This window comes from Rhamphochromis longiceps, linkage group LG8 (assembly GCF_057381845.1).
Source record: "Rhamphochromis longiceps isolate RC_006_pf linkage group LG8, R_longiceps_female_GT1.1, whole genome shotgun sequence".
Taxonomy (NCBI): domain Eukaryota; kingdom Metazoa; phylum Chordata; class Actinopteri; order Cichliformes; family Cichlidae; genus Rhamphochromis; species Rhamphochromis longiceps.
In genome coordinates, this window is record NC_140564.1 from 33111180 (window position 1) to 33131805 (window position 20626).

Here is a 20626-nt window from a genome sequence, read left to right on the forward strand (position 1 = left end):
CAAAAAAGCCCTAAAATTTATTTGAGCCCAAATCATTATTTTTTTTCCTAAACCTAACTGATTCTGTAGCCAACAAACTTCCCCCTGTGGTTTAGGGTTAGGAACTTGAACCTAGAAAACTGAAAATATATGAATATAAAGTCAACTGAATCTATAACATGTTAGCACTGAAGGAAGCTGCAGGAAAGGTTTCTGGCAAAAAGAACGTACCCTTCTAACGGCACCTTTACCTGGTTACTTTGTGTGATAAATCATAAAATTTTAATTGCTGAAAGCATTTCTGTCATGCAACAATGACGAAAAGGTCCCAGTCTTTCTTCCATTTCCTTTTTAACACTAAAATTAATTTGAAGTGCCATAAGTCCAAGAACCTGCAAGCAGCACACATGAATCATTTTTTTGAAATGTAGAAACCACAAAAAAGGAAGCACTGTCAGACCAGTTCTCCCCCCAGTTTTATTGTTTAGTATTATATAATTTACAGATTTATAATAAATAACATAATTAGAAATACTGAAAAACCACCATTGCATTATATATGTTTTGTCAACATATATTAAAAAAATATTCATTTAATTACATTATGATTACTGTCATGTAAACTTTTCACCACAATCAAATGGTTCATTCCCTGGCGTCTCATGTGTCTCCTCAGACTTCCCTCTCGCGTGAATCTTTCTCCACAAATGCTACAGTGGAAAGGTTTTTCTCCAGAGTGGACTCTCATGTGTGTCTTCAGATTTGTGCTTTGGTTAAATTTTTGTCCACAAATATCACAACCAAAAGGTTTCTCCCCTGTGTGGACTCTTTTGTGGATTTTCAGATTTCCTTCTCTGTTAAATGTTTTGCCACACAAGTCACAACCAAATGGTCTTTCTCCTGTGTGAACGCTCATGTGAGTTTTGTAATGAATCCTCTGCGTAAATCTTTTACTACAAATGCTACATTTGAATGGTTTCTCACCTGTGTGGACACTCATATGTCTTTTCAGATCCCCAGGCTGTGAAAATCTTTTACTGCAAAGACCACAACCAAATGGTTTCTCCCCCGTGTGAATCCGCATATGCGTCTTGAGATTTGTGTTACGGTTAAATTTTTGTCCACAAACACCACAGCTAAATGGTTTATCTCCCGTGTGGACTCTCATGTGTCTGTTAAGGTTGTATTGATGTCTAAATATTTTTTCACAAATGTTACAGCGGAATGGTTTCTCTCCTGTGTGGATTCTCATGTGGGTCTTTAGATGTGCGTTTTGATTAAATCTTTGTCCACAAGTATCACAGCCAAATGGTTTATCTTCTGTTTGGATTCCTTCTAAATCAGTTCGGTTCACTTTTAAGCATTTCTTATTAGCTAAACAGCATGAAGACCTTCTCCCTGAACTACTGATAACATGTTTCTGAAGAGACCGTTTACACTTTAAACCTGAATCAAGAGCCTTGCTGTCCTTCCCACCATTGCTACTGACTTCAGTTTCTGGTCCAGAGTCTGTCAAAGGCTCCTGCCAATCATCATCATCATCATCATCAATACTGACTTCAGTTTCACAAGAGTCAGAAACTTTTCCATCAGTATTTTGTTTTAAATGACCAGACTGGTTTTTGTCAGGGTCTGGCTCTCCACAGTGCCCTCCATCAGTTTCTGACTTTATTTGTTTGTCTGAGCAGCTGCTTGGAGGCTCGGAATCATTGTTGTCTTGATTAAGTTGCGAGCAGTAAGGTTTCTCTTCATCATCTTCACTTTTCACTCGAATTGCAGTGACTGGAAACCTGGTAATATCAGTTTCCTGCAGCCCATTAAAGTACTCTCCCTCACGACAGGTGAAGAGTTCCTTCTGTTCTGCCTTTATCTGGTAGAGGTCTGAGTCCTGCTGGTCCACAAAGGGGCTCAAGGGAAACTCCTCTTTAATCAGGAACGTCTGCTGACCATCTGCAGGGAACCCAGAAACACAAATGTCCATAGACTGGAGTATTTAGCATGTGTCGGTTGTTTTATTTTCAATATTTACTGCATTCTCCCTGTCACTCATCTGGCTATTTGCCTGTCCTCCCCAACTGATCTGTACAGCTTGACATGGCTTCAGTTAGAAAAAAAAAAGAAGTCTATTTTAAGCAAATGGAACAGTGTGTCAGTTCTGGGATATTTGTGAAACACATCTGTTGGAACGAGAAGCATCATCCTGGCCGTGTCAGAGCCAGAATGTCATGCAGCTGCAGACAGTGTATTTTTGGAGTAAATCCCCACTATCAGAAAATCCCTAATGCTTTGGAAGAAAGCACAATTACCTGCTATACACTATTGTGAAAATAATGCGTTTTGATAGCCCATACGAGTTATATGTTAATACGCTACAACAAATGCAATTGAATGTGCTTCACTTACCTACTCTGTTCAAGACTTGTGTCTGCACCAGTTCTGAAGCAGCTGATTGTGTCACGAGTGCCATCAAACCAAGACGTCTTGGTTCATCTGGTCGAAGGCTCTTAACTCCTGTGTGGATGCTCCTGTGTCTTTTCAAAATTCCTGGTTGTGAAAATCTTTTATTGCAAATATCACAGCTGTATGGTTTTGCTCCTGTGTGAACTTTCATGTGTGTCTTTAGGTTTCTCTTACAGTTAAATCTTTTACCACAGACATCACAACCAACCAGTCTCTCCCCAGTGTGGACCCTAATATGTCTCTTAAAATGATTCCTCTGTGTAAATTTTTTGCCACACATACTACAGTTAAAGGGTTTCTCTCCTGTGTGGACAATCTTGTGTCTTTTCAGGTCCCACCGTTGTGAAAATGTTTTATTACAAACAGCACAACTAAATGATTTCTTTCCAGTGTGGATTTTCAAATGTCTATAGAGATTATACTGATGTCTAAATTTTTTTTCACAAACGTTACAGCTAAATGGTTTCTCACCTGTGTGAACTCTAATGTGTGTTGTAAGATTTGCTTCTCTCTTAAATTTATGTCCACAGACATCACAATCAAACAGTCTCTCTTCTTTGTGGCCCGCCATCTGTGAATGTGGATTTTGCTTCATTTTAAAACATTTTTTATTTGTCCTTTTTCCCAAATGACTTGTCACATGTCTCTGAAGAGTTTGCCTATAAAGGAAATGTTTACCACAGTCAGAGCAGTTGAAGGATGTGTTGGCACTGTTAAATTCCAGATCTTCATTTTTGCCTGACTCAAGTGTCCTGCTCTTCTTTCTACCATCATAACTGTCTTCAATTTCAGGTTTATGCAATTTATCACCAAAGCTGACTTCCATCTCAAGAGAATCAGGACTCTGTTGTGGGTTTGGGTCAGTGGCTGATCCTGGTCCTCCACAGTCCTCTCCATCAGTTTCTGCTTTCATTTGTTTATCTGAGCAGCTGGTCAGAGGCCTTTGATGAAGCTGCAAGGAGTCAGGTTTCTCATCATCATCTTCACTCTTCACAGGACTAATTGGAAACCTGGTGATATCAGCTTCAACCAGGCCATCAAACTGTTCTCCCTCACGTACCTCATTTTTGTGATGAAGGTCTGTGTCCTGCTGGTCCAGACTGGGACTCCAGCGAACCTCTTCTTTAACTGGCAACAGCTGCTGAAGATCTGAAAATTTTCCATTCATAGCAGACGATGGTGTGGCACTTCTCTCATAGCTAAATAAAGAAAAACAACAGGATATGTCTTAAAGTCACATACCATTTATTTTAATTATGATTTATACTAAAAGGAACAGTGGACTCATGTGTGCAAAAAACAAGAATAAATAACAATCACGGACAGATAAAAAGACACACACTGTGAATGTACAGCATCAGTTTTGTGTCTGATATGAAGGAAAGTCCACACATATAGAAATCTGTGCTTTGTCACTTCAGGACTGTGTCAGTAAAATACAACATGAAACATCTTTTGGGGAAATTGCTTTTTTTTTTTTTGCATGACTCTGAATGTGTTTTTGGAAAAGCTTTTTTTTTTTTCCTAAAGGAGAAGAAGACAGAAAAAAAGTTATTAGTGCAGTGGTTCCCAAACTTTTTTTGCTAGGCCCCCTTTGTTTTACAAGAAAAATGTTCGCCCCCCCGCGTGAGTGCACGCGCGCATGCACACGCACGCACAAACACATCCTCCAACCACACACGCCCATATTTTGCTCCACTGCGGTTTATTTCACACCTCAAACATTTAGTAGAATAGAATTAGAATAGAATAGAATTCAACTTTATTGTCATTGCACATGCACAGGTACAGGGCAACGAAATGCAGTAAACAATTAAGCAAATACAAGTAATGTGCAATAAACTACAGGTAGTAAGAAAATAAACTACTAACTCTTTTACGCTACGTCCACGCCTACACGGGTACTTTTGAAAACGCAGCTGTTTCGTCCACACGTAAACGGCGTGAATCACCGAAAACGGAGATTTTTTAAAACTCCTTTTTTGCGTTTACGTGTGGAGGAGGAATACAGAGTTTGTCACACAACATCAAAGGTATGTGCCTTTTTCACGTCACGCTGTGCGCCACGTTATTGTTTACATGAGTTGAATCGCAGAAAGGCAGATAGAGACAAAATACTGTTAATCTGACTATCTGCAGGTTTTACATGCTTACATACACACACAGTTACTGTCCCTCCATTTACAAAGACAGAGGCATCACGGTGTGATTATTTTACTGTAGTTGTTTTTTTCCTGTGTAATAATATTCAACATTGCTATCAATACATTTTTAAAAAATGCCTCTCTGTGCAAAATGGGTTTAAAAACATAAACAGCTGTAGGATACTGTTTGTCCGTGATTTGAACCGGGGGAACAAATCGTGGCAGGATCAGTCTGATATTATTTGTATCCCGCTGTAACTTTACTGTATAAAGAACTGTCATCTCCAAAATGTCACCAGTAGTTAGCCATTACAACAAGTGTTTGTGAAATAAAAATCAAGAATGTGGGATACTGTTTGTCCGTGATTTGAAGAGCCCAGAGCTGCTCCTGACAAAGGGAAAACCAATTCTGCAGGGAGACCTACCTCGGCACTTGTGCAGGTGAAACCAAAGGGAAGATTTGCTTAACCATATTTTCTAGTCTTTGGCTTAGAATGAAGTTGTTTTGGAAACATATTCAGCTTCATCTCTTGCTTTGCATTCCTGTAGGCGCCCCGTGCTAGCAGTGTGCAAGCGTTTTGTCCCCCCCCCCCCCCCTTTCATACTGCGATGCATGCATCCCTGCCATGGCTCTGCATCCCCCCCCACACACACACACACACTTTGGGAAGGTCTGGGTTAAGGCATCTACCTATCTTTCTCCCACTCCACTTTGCTTTTAGTTATGAACAAGAACCCAAAACACTTAAACCCTACTTTCCTGCTAAATGAAATTATGCTGCTTTTGGACTCCCAACATGTTTGTCTATAAACCTCCTGAGCTGAAAACTGGCCCCAATCAGTCCTTCATATGAAAGTTATTGTCGCAGCTGATGCTGAACAGGCTGAGCACAAAATCTTCAGAGTTAAAAACTGGCTCCAATCTGCCCTTTATACCAGAGTCACTTCACCTCACACTGATACATATACCCGAGAAAAACCGCGGTAAAGTGAGCCGTCATTTGTGAGCCGCGGTCAAGCCAGCCACCTCGTATCCGCCGCATAAATTTCCTTGCGCTTTTACACCAGTCTTTACGGTAGCGCCTTTACGCTTTATGTGCCGATTGAAAGCCTATACCCGCGCACACGTGCGCGCGCACGAACAGTCGCACGCACATGCGCGCACACAAATTACAATGAAACAGCCCGATACAGTCAATACAATTATGGAAATGTCAGAAATTCATTAAAAATCATCCTGAGTAGTTGAGGTCCAACTTTCAACACATTCCTCCTCCGGGACACCTACTGTACCTGTGTGCCAGGTTTCAGCCAGATTTACTGTAGAATTCCTCAGAAATTAAAGGGTACTTGTATCCACTGCAGTCAGCCAATACAATATAATTATGTCAATTTTCAGAAATTCATTAAAAATCATCCTGAGTAGTTGAGGTCCAACTTTCAACAAATCCCTCCTCCGGGACACCTACTGTACCTGTGTGCCAAGTTTCATCCAGATTTACTGTAGAATTCCTCAGAAATTAAAGGGTACTTGTATCCACTGCAGTCAGCCAATACAATATAATTATGTCAATTTTCAAAAATTCATGAAAAATCATCCTGAGTAGTTGAGGTCCAACTTTCAACAGATTCCTTCTCTGGGACACCTACTGTACCTGTGTGCCAAGTTTCATCCAGATTTACTGTAAAATTCCTCAGAAATTAAAGGAAACGTATATTCAACGCAATCAGCCAATACAATAGAATTATGTCAATTTTCAAAAATTCATTAAAAATCATCCTGAGTAGTTGAGGTCCAACTTTCAACAGATCCCTCCTCTGGGACACCTACTGTACCTGTGTGCCAAGTTTCATCCAGATTTACTGTAGAATTCCTCAGAAATTAAAGGAAACTTACATTCAATTCAATACCATCAATACAATAGAATTATGTCAATTTTCAAAAATTCATTAAAAATCATCCTTTTTTTTTTTTTTTTTCTTTTATTATTTATTTATTTTTTAACATTAATCAGTTCACATGAATTCATCCTCCCGAGGCGAATGGTTTGAAGTTTCCAAGACACGTTAGAGGAGTGGAATCTTTGCGTAGGGAAGGCTGTTGGAAAAAAACAAAACAAACTACAGCCATTCACTGAAAAACAGACTCTATCAGCAAAGAGATATAACATTAGTAAGGTCTGTGGCAAATATGCAGAATTGTTAACTGTTTCACTCTTTAGAGGAACAATTTTCAATCATTAATGAGGCAATCATTCTGTTTTATCAAGGTGGTTACAAGACAGCAGTCAATAATTGTAAAATCTATACTTTTTGTAATTTTTTTTTTTTTTTTTTTTTTTTTTTTGGCCTGTCCCGTTTGGCTCTTTTGCCATCAGAATTGTTGTCTAAAGGCAAAGAAAGATGCCCAACGGATTTACTTTACCAAACTGACCATCCCAGCCTTGCCGTAATGGTCCATTTGATTCACCTTTTATTGTTTATTTTATTTTCACTTACTGAATACGGGACAGACTTGACTGGGGGAAAGAAGGGGAGAAAGAAAGAGGGAAAGAGAAACAGCTGAGAAGAGGGACGGGGGAGAAGGGCAAAAGACAAAAACCAACAGAACGGGCAGAGAAAAAAAAATGCATATATCAATCACCTGGATCACCTGCTGAGAAAGAAAAAAGAAAGCAAGCAGAAGAGAACAAGAGTAATAGAATAAACAACATCACAATGATATATGGGAATATGACAGTAAATACTAAATGTTAAACATTATTGTGCAGCACATAAGATCAACAGAACACAGTGTGCTTTGAGGTAGGAGCCAAAAAGGGTGTAGTTTGTGGGTGTGATCACCCGTGTGTACACCTGTGAGCATGGACGCGCTTGTTTTTTGTTTTTTTAAAAGGTTCCTTCATGTAATAATCTAATAGAGGGTGTGGGGGGGCCACAGCCCCGTCCTCCAGGGCGTGAAGCAGGTGTGGAGGAGATCAAAACTCCAGACATCCAGAGGCCCCCAGAACACAAGAGACCAAGGAAGACCAACAGAGGGGCAGCTGCGCCACTGTCCCGGAAAGAGCTGAGGAGAGTCCCAGATGAGGGCTCACTCAGCAGCCGCGGAGCAGAAGCCAGGGGGAGTTGCAGTGACGCGCCCGTGAGCTCCGCCGGCAGCCAGCTGCGCCTGAGTGACCGAGCCCCAGGCTGAGAGGCCGGGGGCACCCCACCTCCGAAGTGGCCCGAGCGAGCCCCAGGCTCCAGGCCCCGATAAGCGGCCGCCAAGGAGTGAGCCGGTGTGTACCTGGACGCCCATCCCCGGACACAAAGAACCACCAACGCACCGATGTCTGAGGGGGTCCGCCACTGGCAGGGGAAGTGGTGGTAGGGGGAGATAGGCCTCCAAACCTTGGAGGGCCTGAGATGTCCCCAGAGAGGTGGCGCCTGACACCCAACCTGACATATAGACACAGACATACAGGCACACACAGATACAAACATCCATTCCCACCCTCATGCTCTCATATGCACTTACTCCACACTCAACCAACGTGGAGACAGACATAAAGAGACGTTGTACACACGATCACACTCCCCAAGCGTACTCTACAAACCGGGTCTAGGTGCCCCCGCCCCTGGAGGGGGGAACTGCACCCAGACCCAGGTGGTGTTTCCTTTTTCCCTGCGGTGGGGGGAGGCAGACCGCCCCGACTCCGCAGCAGCAGGAAGGCTCCACACTCCAGACCGCAGTCGGACGACCAACTCCTCCTCCTAGTCCTAGCCCCCCTGCTCCAGCAGGTCGCAGAGAACGGGGGTGAGAGAAGACTCCGAACCTCCCTCCACCCGCTCATTGTAATGTTGATGCATGTGTGTTCTAAGGTGCATTTAAAACCCAGGAGGGCTTGGAGCTACCTGCCAGAGAGCAGCAGGTAAGCGCATGGTCCCTCCTGCTAGCCCTCAATGTCTACGTGTATTTAAAATTGAGAGGTGGGCAACGATGCCAGGGGTGGGGTGTACACCCTGATGGTACTTTGGACTCCGTGTATCGTGCCCACCCCCAAGATCCTATATGTATGTGTAATGAGAGTGTGAGTAATGTGAATGTCTAAGTTGTGGGATAAAATTGAGGCAGAGGCAGCCAGAAGGGGACAGAGGGGGGGGGGGGGGGGGTAGCCTCCTCTGCACCCTGGTGACATACCCCTACTCCAAGGCCCTGCATGTGTGGGTGGTTGTGGTGGAGCGGGAAGAGGGAGGCAGCTGGAGATGGGGAGGGAAGGAAGGGAGGGGCAAGTGACCCCTCCCTGGGGCCAGCTCCCCCGCTGACCCCAGTAGGCACCCCCATACTCCGCGACCCGCCAGGGAAAGGGGGCCCAGGCCCATCCAGACCGGGCCCAGTGCAGCAGCGCCGCCCGGCCCCACAGAGCCCGGGACAGTCCACCCAACCCCACCACAGAGAAAACTGCACCCACCCCACCATCCACTCATCTTCCAGACTACATAAGACAATAAACACCCAGGCTGAGATCTTCCTCCACCTCTCCTGTATCTCCCCCTCCTGCAGAGGGAGCTCCTGAGGAGAGGAAAGCTCCTGCAAGATGTGACAATCTCCCCCACCAGTTGAAGAGCCCCCCAGGTGGCTCGACGCACCGGCGGCACCCTGCTCCAGGGCTGGGCCCCCATGCACCCACCCGCCCACAACCCCGGCAACACACCAACCAGGACCCAAGCCCCCGAGGCCCGGTCCGGGTCCCAGCCCAGAGACGGAGCGCCCCCAGAACCTCACGCCCATCCCGGACCCACCCAGGGGCAGCCAGGCTACCAGGTCAGTAACCCACGTCCGTCAGCACAGACCCTCCCCTAGCCCCGCTGCACGCAGCCGCGAGGAAACAGTCACCGGAGAGCCAACAGAGCCCCTAACCGGACATGACCGCTACCCCGGGTTGAGCCCCCCAAGGAAGATGCCTCCGGGGAACCCCCCGACGCCCTAAGCCTGTCCCTACCCCCACACCAATCACAACAGTGAAGGCGGGACCAAACTATGACCCCCCACCCCCACTAGGTGATGGAGCTGATCAAAGGAGCCCAGAGCAATTGATCTGATGTGGTGGCAGAGGCTGTATCAAGACTAATGTAATCTAATAGATAATTTCTATATTGGTTAGAATTAAGATTATTTTTATTTTTCCAGTTCATGAGGACTGTTTTCTTGGCTATGCATAGGGCAGTGAAAACCATATGGGCGATATTCTTTTCTGAAGTGACATTATCTAAGCTGCCCAACAAACACACTAAGGGGGAAGTTGGAATGTTACATTTCAGACACTTCGATAAGTCTTCACATATCTCGCGCCAAAACTTCTGAACTGGTGGACAGAACCAAAGAGCGTGGATATAATTGTCCGGTGAATTGGTTTGGCAGTGTGAGCAGTTGTTGGTAGACGTAAAGCCCATCTTGAACATCCGATGACCTGTATAGTGCACTCTATGTAATATTTTGTATTGAATTAATTGAAGACTGGGATTTCTAATTAGATGAAAGGTTTTTAAGCAAATCTGAGACCAGAAGTTTAGGTCTAAGTTAACTGATAAATCCGCTTCCCATTTTGCAATAGGAAGTGATATTGATTCATCTGTTTTAGAAAGCATTCTGTATATTTTGGATAGTAATTTGGGGGGTTTAAGAGTAAGAAATTGAACCACACTTGGTGGTGTTTGTAGTTCAACTTGACCCGGTTTAAATTTCTTTTTTACTATGGATTTAATTTGTTGATATTCTAAAAATCTTTTCTTGTTGATCCCATATTGTGTAACTAGTCCGTCAAATGAAATAAATTATGTTCCTTCTAGTATATGTTCTAAATATTTGATTCCTTTATCACTCCAATCTGAAAAGTTTATCATATTATTGTTTTGTAATATGTCAGGGTTGTTCCAGATAGGTGTACGTTTGCATGGGATTAATGAAGACACCGTCAATTTTAGAAACTCCCACCATGCTGTCAGAGAAGAGCTGATGTTGATGCTTTTAAAGCATTCATGTCGTTGGATGTTTGAGCTGATAAATGGTAGGTCTGAGATCTCTAGATTATTGCAGAGTGCTTGTTCTACATCTAGCCAAGGTTCATCTAAGAGGGTGTGTTTTAGCCATCCTGAGATAAACTGAAGCCTGTTGGCTAAGAAGTAGTGCTGAAAGTTAGGCAGTTCTAGTCTAGTATTTTAGTATTTATTTATTTATTGTCATTGTCAAGAACAATGAAATTGCGTTTGGGGCTTCCATACAACCCAAAAAAAAGAAGAAAATAATAAATACCCCTTAAAACCCAAGTGTACATATTTAACCCAGTGTGACTCCAATGCAATAAGACAATCCTTAGCAATAATGTTCGTAGAAATTCAGACAAAGACCTGAGAAACATGACAAAATACAACAATGCAACCCATTCAATATTATTGTACTGTGAGATATGATATCAGATATGATAGTTATCTATTTAAGAAAGAGGGGGGGGGGCAGGAGGGGGAAGAGAATAAAGATATGATGCACCAATGCAGACCAGTTCATTGCTATTAAGAAGTTGGATATGGTTATTGTCCGTGAGAGGGGGGCAGAGAGTTCAGGAGCCTCACAGCCTGTGGATACAGGCTGTTGGCCAGTCTGGATGTTCTGGCCTGTATAGACCTGTACCTTCTCCCTGAGGGCAGCAGATGGAAAAGGTGGCGCGCAGGGTGATGTTGGTCCTGCAGGATACTGTGCACCCTCCTCAGACAGCGAGTGGGGAAGATATTACTGATCTCTGGCAGACTTGTTCCAATAATTCTGCCAGCTTCCTTCACCACCCGCTGGAGTGCTTGCTGATCGGCCTTGGTGCAGCTGGGGAACCACACTAGAAATCCATACGTCAGAACGCTGCTGATGGCACAGTTGTAGAAGTTCAACATCAGAGATCTGGGAATGTGTGCGCTCCGCAGTCTCCTCAGGTAGTAGAGGCGCTGTTGGGCCTTCCGTACAACTGAGGTGATATGGTTGCCCCAGGACAGGTCCTCGGTCACAGTTACCCCCAAGAATTTAAAACTGCTCACCCTCTCCACCGCCTCACTGCCAATGAAGAGAGGCAGATGGTTGTTATGACCCCTCTTCCAGAAATCTACAATGATCTCCTTGGTCTTTTTGGTGTTTAAGACCAAGTTATTGTCGTGGCACCATGACTCTAGTTGTTGCACCTCTGTCCTATAGTTTGTCTCATCATTGTTGGAAATAAGTCCGAGCACTGTAGTGTCATCTGCAAACTTAACAATGAGATTGGACGCGCAGGAGGAAATACAGTCATGGGTGAAGAGAGTGTATAGCAGAGGGCTCAGAACACACCCCTGAGGGGCACCGGTGTTGACCACAAGGGTGGAAGAGGTGTTCTTACCCACTCTGACACTCTGTCTACGGTTAGTGAGGAAGTCCACAATCCAGTTGCACAGAGAGGAGTTAAGTCCCAGTTGGTGGAGTTTGGGACGTAGTTTGTATGGCCGGATGGTATTAAAAGCCGAGCTGTAGTCTACAAAGAGGAGCCGTGCATAGGTGTTCCTGTGTTCCAAGTGCTTCAGTAATGTGTGCAGCACTGTGGCGATCGCATCCTCGGTTGACCGGTTCTCCCTGTATGCAAACTGGTGCGAGTCCAGGGATGGTGGAAAAGCAGCTCTGATGTGTTTAATGACCAGTCTCTCCAGGCATTTGGCGGGAATGGGGGTGAGTGCCACAGGTCTGAAATCGTTCAGACATGTGACATTTGACTGTTTTGGGATGGGAACGATGGTTGCTGCTTTGAAACAGGATGGTACCAGTGAACAGGACAACGAGGTGTTATATATAGAGGTGAAGACGTCCGCCAGGTCCGCAGCACAGTCTTTTAGCACCCGGCCCAGCACTCCATCCGGCCCGGCCGCCTTCCTGGTGTTAATGCTCCGGAACACACGCCTCAGCTCATGAGTGCTCAGGACCGGAGCAGGGTCGGTTGAGGGGAGAGGGGACAGGACAGGGTCGGTGTTCTCCCTGTCAAAACGGGCATAAAAGAGATTTAGATCCTCAGCCAGAGTAGAACTGTCGGCTGAGGGTGATGGTGTTCTTCTTTTGTAGTCCGTGATAGCCCTGATGCCCTCCCAGACCTGCCTTGGGTTTGTGTTGTTCTCAAACCTGGCCTCGATACGCCTCCTGTGCTGCTGCTTGGCAGTCTTGATGCCTCTTCTCAGGTTGGCCCTGGCAGCACTGTATGCCTCCTGGTCCCCGGATTTGAAAGCGTTGTTCCTTGTTCGAATAAGTTGTTGAACTCCGTGTGTCATCCAGGGTAGATTATTAGGGAATTAGTCCTCCTTTATCCTTGGTCTTTTGTAGTGTTTTTAAGCTTATACGTGGGGGTTTATTTTTCCAAAGGAATTTGGACATACATGAATCTAGAGATCTGAACCAATCTTGTGGCGGTTTAGTTGGGATCATTGAGAATAAATAATTTATTTTTGGTAAGACCATCATTTTTATAGCGGCAACCCTTCCCATGAGTGATATGGGTAGACATTTCCATCTAGCCAGATCATCTTCTACCTTCTTTAAAAGTGTGATATGGTTTAATTTAGTTAGATCTGCAAGCTTGGGAGAAACATTAATACCTAAATATTTTATATTTCCCGATTGCAGTGGTGTAGAAGAGGAATTATGGAAGGAGCAATTAATCGGTAGGACTGTAGATTTTGACCAGTTAATTGAGTAATCTGATATTCTTGCAAAAGAGTTTATCAATTCAATCACCCCAGAGATATTGGTTTGTGAATTTTGGAGAAAGAGTAACACATCATCCGCATAAAGGCTGATTTTATGTTCCACGTTCTTGCATTTTATGCCCTTAATTACTGAATTCTGTCTAATTGCTGCTGCTAGTGGTTCAATAAAAATTGCAAATAGTGAAGGGGAGAGTGGGCATCCCTGCCTGGTGCCCCTCAAGAGACAGAAGCTGGAGGATGTCTGGTCATTTGTTCTAACACAAGCTGTTGGGGAATTATATAATATTTTTAACCAGTTTATGAAAGAGGATCCAAAACCAAATTTGTGTAAAGTTGCAAATAGAAATTTCCAGTTAACTCTGTCAAATGCTTTTTCTGCGTCTAAAGAGAATATTGTAGTTTCTAGGTTTTTACTGTATGAGTAGTCTATCAAATTAAGTAATCTACGTGTATTTGTTGATGAGTGCCTACCTTTTATGAAACCAGTTTGGTCAGGATGAATTAAGAGGGGGGTTATTTTCTCCAGTCTCTTTGAGAGAGCTTTGCAGATTATTTTAAGGTCTACATTTATAAGGGATATTGGACGATAGCTTGAGGGATATACAGGGTCTTTGCCTGGTTTTAGCAGGAGATTAATGTTTGCAGAATTCATATTTGATGGAAGTCTTCCCTTTTCTTTAATTTCCAACAACGTTCTGTAGAAAACTGGTGCTAGAATCGACCAGAATTCTTTGTAGAATTCTGCAGGAAAGCCATCTGGACCTGGAGCCTTATTATTGTGCATACTTATCAGGGCTTCCTGGAGTTCACCTGGTGTCAGTGGTGAATCCAGTGCCATTGCTTGAGTGTCCAATAATTTTGGAAGAGTTATGTTGTCCAAAAACTGATCAATTTCTTTTTTAGATGGGTTTATTTGTGGTGAATACAACGTTTTATAGAAATCCCTGAAAATGTTGTTTATTTGTATCGGATCATATATTGTGTTCCCAGATGAATCTTGAACAGCACATATAGTTGTTTTTTCTTTATTTATTTTTAGCTGGTTTGCTAGAAATTGACCGGATTTATTACCATGTTCATAATTTTGTAGGCGTAGTCTTTGTACTAAGAATTTTGTTTTTTTTATCAATTATCTCATTTAATTCTAGTTTTGTTTTGCGTATTTTGTTCAATGTTTCCTGATCTTGGTGGGACGCATAGGCTTCTTCTAGTGATTTGATGTTTTTTTCTAATTCCTGAATATTTTTTTCTTTTTTCTTTTTATGTGATGAGAAAGAAATTATTTTACCTCTCATCACAGCTTTCCCTGCTTCCCATAGAACAGAAGCTGATGTTTCGGGAGTGTCATTATAGTTCAAATATGAAGTCCACTCTTTTTTAAAATACAGATTCCTTCTCTGGGACACCTACTGTACCTGTGTGCCAAGTTTCATCCAGATTTACTGTAGAATTCCTCAGAAATTAAAGGGTACTTGTATCCACTGCAGTCAGCCAATACAATAGAATTATGTCAATTTTCAGAAATTCATTAAAAATCATCCTGAGTAGTTGAGGTCCAACTTTCAACACATCCCTCCTCTGGGACACCTACTGTACCTGTGTGCCAAGTTTCAGCCAGATTCACTGTAAAATTACTCAGAAATTAAAGGACATTTATATGCAATTCAATACAGCCAATACACTACAATTATGGAAATTTCAAAAATTCATTAAAAATCATCCATAATAGTTGAGGTCCAACTTTCAACACTTTCTTACTCTGGGCGTCCTACCGTACCTCTGGGCCAAGTTACATCTCAATTCACTGTAATGTTTATCAAAAATTGAAAGAACAATTATATGTCAATGCTGGATGTGTGTCCTTTCAAAGTGACACTAAATAACAGAACTCAGGCACATCAGGGAATAATCCAAAAGGCGGATTTATTAAACAAAAACAACATACAAAATATCTCTAACCCATACTACATAACCTAAAAAGAAACAAAGGGACACTTAGAAGCACAAGAAAACAATACTGAAAGGGCAAGAGAGACAGCCCAAACATAATCCACAACTAAAACGCCAAAAGAACAAGTCATCCCACATAGCAGACGGGTCTTGCCTGGATCTGGTGTCAAGCCGGCACTGCTGGATGACTTCTGGCATGGTAAGATGGCACTGTTTATGTGATGGCATGCCACATTTGGCCTGATTGGGTGAATGTGACATGTTGTATAGAGCACTTTGAGTAATATGGGTGAGTAAAAAAGTGCTGTATAAGAATCAGTCCATTCACTGTCTGAACAGAGTTTCGTCATGTTACTTTTGCACAATTATGTTCCAGCACATGTTGTTATTACATGGCTTACATGGCTAAGGTACACATTAGGCTGACATCTGGGGCCAGAGCTGAAACTGTTCTGGGCCAGCACAGGGCCAGCAGTGTGTCTGCAACTGGCCTTGTGCTGGCTCATGTGTGGGCCACCTCTGGTAAACCAGATCTGGGCCACCATAGGGCCGTCATTCTTTGCGGTACGCAGGCCATGTGTAAGCACATTGTGTGGGACAGATCCAGGCCATACCAATTTTGCTATGTGGGAGGAATTATGTAAAAATAGAAACATCATAAAAATGAAAATGAACATAAAGTAAAATGTACTGAAAAGAACATCAGTATGGCCATCATTATTTGCTTGGAAAGTCTAAAGTTCCATGGCTTTGAACAGCCAGAGAACGCAATGCCCAGCTTAGAATGACTAAAAGTAACTTCTTTTAACATTCTGTCATTCTGCTTCTATATCAAACATCCACTAAAAATAGTCATTTGAAAAAAAATATTCGCCACTTTTCATCAGTTTGGGTTCCTCTGTTTATAGCAATTTTTAGAAAAGAACCCAATACCTTTGTCACTATACAGTTGTACAGTGAGATACAGAGCATCTCCTACTCATTGCAAACATGCTGGGAGGGTGGCTCTATCCACCTTAGTGCAGCTGCCGTACCATACTGTGATGCAGTAAGTTAGTAGGCTCTCAATGGGCGAGTGGTGGAAGGGTGAGCTGTAGTCCACAAAGAACATTCTGGCGTAGCTCTGCCGCTGTTCTAGGTGACTCAGCACCGAGTGGAGGGTGATGGCATCTTCTGTGAATCTGTATGCAAACTGGTGGGGGTCGAATTCTGGGGGGAGGTAATTCTTGGTGTGCTGAAGGACTAGTCTCTCAAAGCATTTCATGATTACCGGTGTGAGGGCCACAGGGCAATAATAGTTCAGGCTGGTGATGGGAGACTTCTTTGGTACTGGGATGATTGTGGCTGATTTTAGACAGGATGGGATGGCTGCTTCATCCAGTGAGAGGTTGAAGATTCTGGTGGAGATGAGGGTGAGCTGGTGGGCACATGGTCTTAGCACTTTACCACGTATTCCGTCTGGACCGGCCGCCTTCCTGGGGTTCACTGCTAGGAACACACATCTGACATCGTGCTCCGTTACAGTGAATGGAGCGGTGCAGGAACCAGGTGAGGATGAGGATGGGAGCAGGGCTGAGGCAGATGAATGCTGCTGTTGTGGTGTTTCAAAGCGGGCGAAGAAGCTGTTTATTTCCTCTGCTAGCTGCACACTCAGGTTTTCTGTTTTCACAGTTCTGCCTCTGTGGTTTATGATGTCTATTATTCCATGCCATGTGTTGTTGCTGGACAGGTGGGACCCCTTTTCAGGTCAGCTCGAGCAGACCTGTACAGAGCTCTGTCAACAGACCTACAGGGAGTGCAGAATTATTAGGCAAGTTGTATTTTTGAGGAATAATGTTATTATTGAACAACAACCATGTTATCAATGAACCCAAAAAACTCATTAATATCAAAGCTGAATGTTTTTGGAAGTAGTTTTTAGTTTGTTTTTAGTTTTAGTTATTTTAGGGGGATATCTGTGTGTGCAGGTGACTATTACTGTGCATAATTATTAGGCAACTTAACAAAAAACAAATATATACCCATTTCAATTATTTATTTTTACCAGTGAAACCAATATAACATCTCCACATTCACAAATATACATTTCTGACATTCAAAAACAAAACAAAAACAAATCAGCGCCCAATATAGCCACCTTTCTTTGCAAGAACACTCAAAAGCCTGCCATCCATGGATTCTGTCAGTGTTTTGATCTGTTCACCATCAACATTGCGTGCAGCAGCAACCACAGCCTCCCAGACACTGTTCAGAGAGGTGTACTGTTTTCCCTCCTTTAAATCTCACATTTGATGATGGACCACAGGTTCTCAATGGGGTTCAGATCAGGTGAACAAGGTGGCCATGTCATTAGTTTGTCTTCTTTTATACCCTTTCTTGCCAGCCACGCTGTGGAGTACTTGGACGCGTGTGATGGAGCATTGTCCTGCATGAAAATCATGTTTTTCTTGAAGGATGCAGACTTCTTCCTGTACCACTGCTTGAAGAAGGTGTCTTCCAGAAACTGGCAGTAGGACTGGGAGTTGAGCTTGACTCCATCCTCAACCCGAAAAGGCCCCACAAGCTCATCTTTGATGATACCAGCCCAAACCAGTACTCCACCTCCACCTTGCTGGCGTCTGAGTCGGACTGGAGCTCTCTGCCCTTTACCAATCCAGCCACGGGCCCATCCATCTGGCCCATCAAGACTCACTCTCATTTCATCAGTCCATGAAACCTTAGAAAAACCAGTCTTGAGATATTTCTTGGCCCAGTCTTGATGTTTCAGCTTGTGTGTCTTGTTCAGTGGTGGTCGTCTTTCAGCCTTTCTTGAACTGAACATAAGTTCCCTGCAATTTCTGAAGAATATTACAGTAAATCTGGCTGAAACTTGGCACACAGGTACAGTAGGTGTCCCAGAGGAGGGATGTGTTGAAAGTTGTACCTCATCTACTCAGGATGATTTTTAATGAATTTTTGAAAATTGACATAATTCTATTGTATTGGCTGATTGCGTTGAAAATAAGTTTCCTTTAATTTCTGAGGAATTCTACAGTAAATCTGGATGAAACCTGGCACACAGGTACAGTAGGTGTCCCAGAGAAGGAATCTGTTGAAAGTTGGACCTCAACTACTCAGGATGATTTTTCATGAATTTTTGAGAATTGACATAATTATATTGTATTGGCTGACTGCAGTGGATACAAGTACCCTTTAATTTCTGAGGAATTCTACAGTAAATCTGGATGAAACTTGGCACACAGGTACAGTAGGTGTCCCAGAGGAGGGATTTGTTGAAAGTTGGACCTCAACTACTCAGGATGATTTTTAATGAATTTTTGAAAATTGACATAATTCTATTGTATTGACTGTATTGAATTGAATATAAGTTTCCTTTAATTTCTGAGGAATTCTACAGTAAATCTGGATGAAACTTGGCACACAGGTACAGTAGGTGTCCCAGAGAAGGAATCTGTTGAAAGTTGGACCTCAACTACTCAGGATGATTTTTCATGAATTTCTGACATTTCCATAATTGTATTGACTGTATCGGGCTGTTTCATTGTAATTTGTGTGCGCGCATGTGCGTGCGACTGTTCGCGCGCGCGCACGTGTGCGCGAGTCTAGGCTTTCAATCAGGATATAAAGCGAAAAGGCGCTACCGTAAAGACTGGTGTAAAAGCGCAAGGAAATTTATGCGGCGGATACGAGGCGGCTGGCTTGACCGCGGCTCACAAATGACGGCTCACTTTACCGCGGTCGAGAAAAGCAGCATGACGCATTTACACCTGTTACACCCCAAGTCTGAGTTTAAACTTTTGGAGCATCGTACGTACAATCTGTATCCCAACGGGGTTAAGATATTTCCCCCATAGGTAGCAGAGGTTACCTGTCCAGCAGAAAACACGCAAGTTCAGCGTCAGTCTGGAAACATTTGTCCCTCTTCAGTGCTTTCCACCTGGGGAAGGTAACACCGATGTTCACCCTGCCTTCCTGCGGCAGCCCCTCCACATTTACTTCCGTATCTTCGTGTTTTAGCTTCATTGGCGGCTCAGATTCGCGCTCCAGTGAGTTTATTAAACGCTGAGATCCTCCATTTGTCAGCTTGTGGCTCCTCAAAATTCACAGAACACAACACGGTTCGCAAAAAACATACCGAGGGATGGGCATCGTCTCCATAAGCTACATGCCAGTGAGTCCGATCTTTGTTTTGTTCCCCCCTGAAACTCAGTACAAGAAAACGAAGGTTCCTACACATTCAAGCCTCCTTTTTTCTCTCTAAACTTTAACTTAAGTAAAAGCCGCAATCTTACTGAAATAGATTAAGAGTACTAAAGATTTAGGCAAATATAATTAAAGTATGTGAAGCAATCATACTCATTATACAGAATAATAAACATTATAATCAAAGTTATGGATTAATGATGTTTAATCTTGTAGGTGGAAATAATTTGAAATGCTTAAATATAGCTCAAGATAAGAGATCTGAGTAGCCGACGATATGCCATATGGCTGAGAGCGGCTGGCCCAGGTTCAGGTCTGTTCTGCAGCCCTTTGCTACGTGTCTTCACTATTACTATCCAATAGGGCAAAAGTAAAAAGATTCTGTCGTATCCTCTGCTAACACCTATCCTAGGATGGATCCTCCGAGTTAATTTGTTTTTGTATCTTAAGACATCATTTTCAGTGTTTCTATACAATCTCTCATTGTTGAATCATTTTGGAAATAGTCTAATTAAGTGGAGAAATATCAATGAAGGGTAAGAAAGTAGTTGATAAGTTGATAAGAATACAATTTTTATTACGAACATACATACTGACAAAAAATACTGAAAATAAGCAAATTAAAAATCACTGATAACAAACAGTTATTAGCAAGGAAAAAAAACATGTTTAACCCTAAAGGGGATAGCTACTTAATTAAGCATTACTTTAAATTAACATTACTTTAAATTAACAAAAAGAACACACAGGGACTGTAGACACACAAGCAGGCTGTGATGTGTCATTAAGGATATAAAACTGCTTAAAAACTGGCGGTTTGTAAATTCTTCAAGCAGCTTCATGCATCTGATAAACTGACCTTCTCGCTGTGAGGCAGGCAGGAAATAGGACCGAAATGCAGGATTCATACATGGAGAGGAATGAAACTCAAAACAGCAGCTTTGTTGACGGAGCATACTAACACAGGAAGCGTCGTTTCAGTAGTGTAGTGGTTATCACGTTCGCCTTACACGCGAAAGGTCCCCCGGTCCGAAACCGGGCGGAAACATGCTTCTTCTTTCCTTATGCGTCCTGATATAAAAGTGTCTGACTGCAGGCACTGCTTGAACTTGTGGAGTTCTACTGCTGTTTGGGGGTGGCAAAGG

The 20626-nt window shown here is 43.0% G+C and overlaps 1 protein-coding gene and 1 non-coding gene across 5 annotated transcripts; one reads left to right on the forward strand and one right to left on the reverse strand.

Moving 5' to 3' along the window:
• Positions 1-443: 443 nt before the first annotated feature.
• Positions 444-19464, reverse strand: LOC146664122 (uncharacterized). Of its 4 annotated transcripts, XM_085417137.1 has the most exons (4): positions 19147-19464; positions 3500-3638; positions 2383-3391; positions 444-1929 (listed from the first exon to the last, which is right to left on the reverse strand). In XM_085417137.1, exons 1-4 carry the CDS (start codon positions 19299-19301, stop codon positions 569-571), a joined length of 2664 nt encoding a protein of 887 aa, XP_085273263.1. In that variant the 5' UTR covers positions 19302-19464; the 3' UTR covers positions 444-568. The 4 variants fall into 4 exon arrangements, 3 of the variants coding, with proteins under 3 accessions (XP_085273263.1, XP_085273262.1, XP_085273264.1); XM_085417136.1 differs by having other exon boundaries at positions 2383-3638; XM_085417138.1 differs by having other exon boundaries at positions 1766-1929; positions 2387-3638.
• A 991-nt stretch (positions 19465-20455) lies between these two features.
• Positions 20456-20529, forward strand: trnav-uac (transfer RNA valine (anticodon UAC)). Its single transcript has one exon. It is a non-coding gene; the product is annotated as a tRNA-Val (tRNA).
• The last annotated feature ends 97 nt before the right edge of the window (positions 20530-20626 follow it).

What these genes read in the sequence shown, in the direction of transcription:
- LOC146664122 (XM_085417136.1), bottom strand. Translation starts at nt 19,301, where the DNA reads ATGAAGCTAAAACACGAAGATACGGAAGTAAATGTGGAGGGGCTGCCG. An exon ending in GCGTGTTTTCTGCTGGACAG is followed by an intron (nt 3,639 to 19,146) that starts GTAACCTCTGCT and finishes TTCTTTATTTAG; the next exon opens with CTATGAGAGAAGTGCCACAC. An exon ending in ACAAGTCTTGAACAGAGTAG is followed by an intron (nt 1,930 to 2,382) that starts GTAAGTGAAGCA and finishes GGTTCCCTGCAG; the next exon opens with ATGGTCAGCAGACGTTCCTG.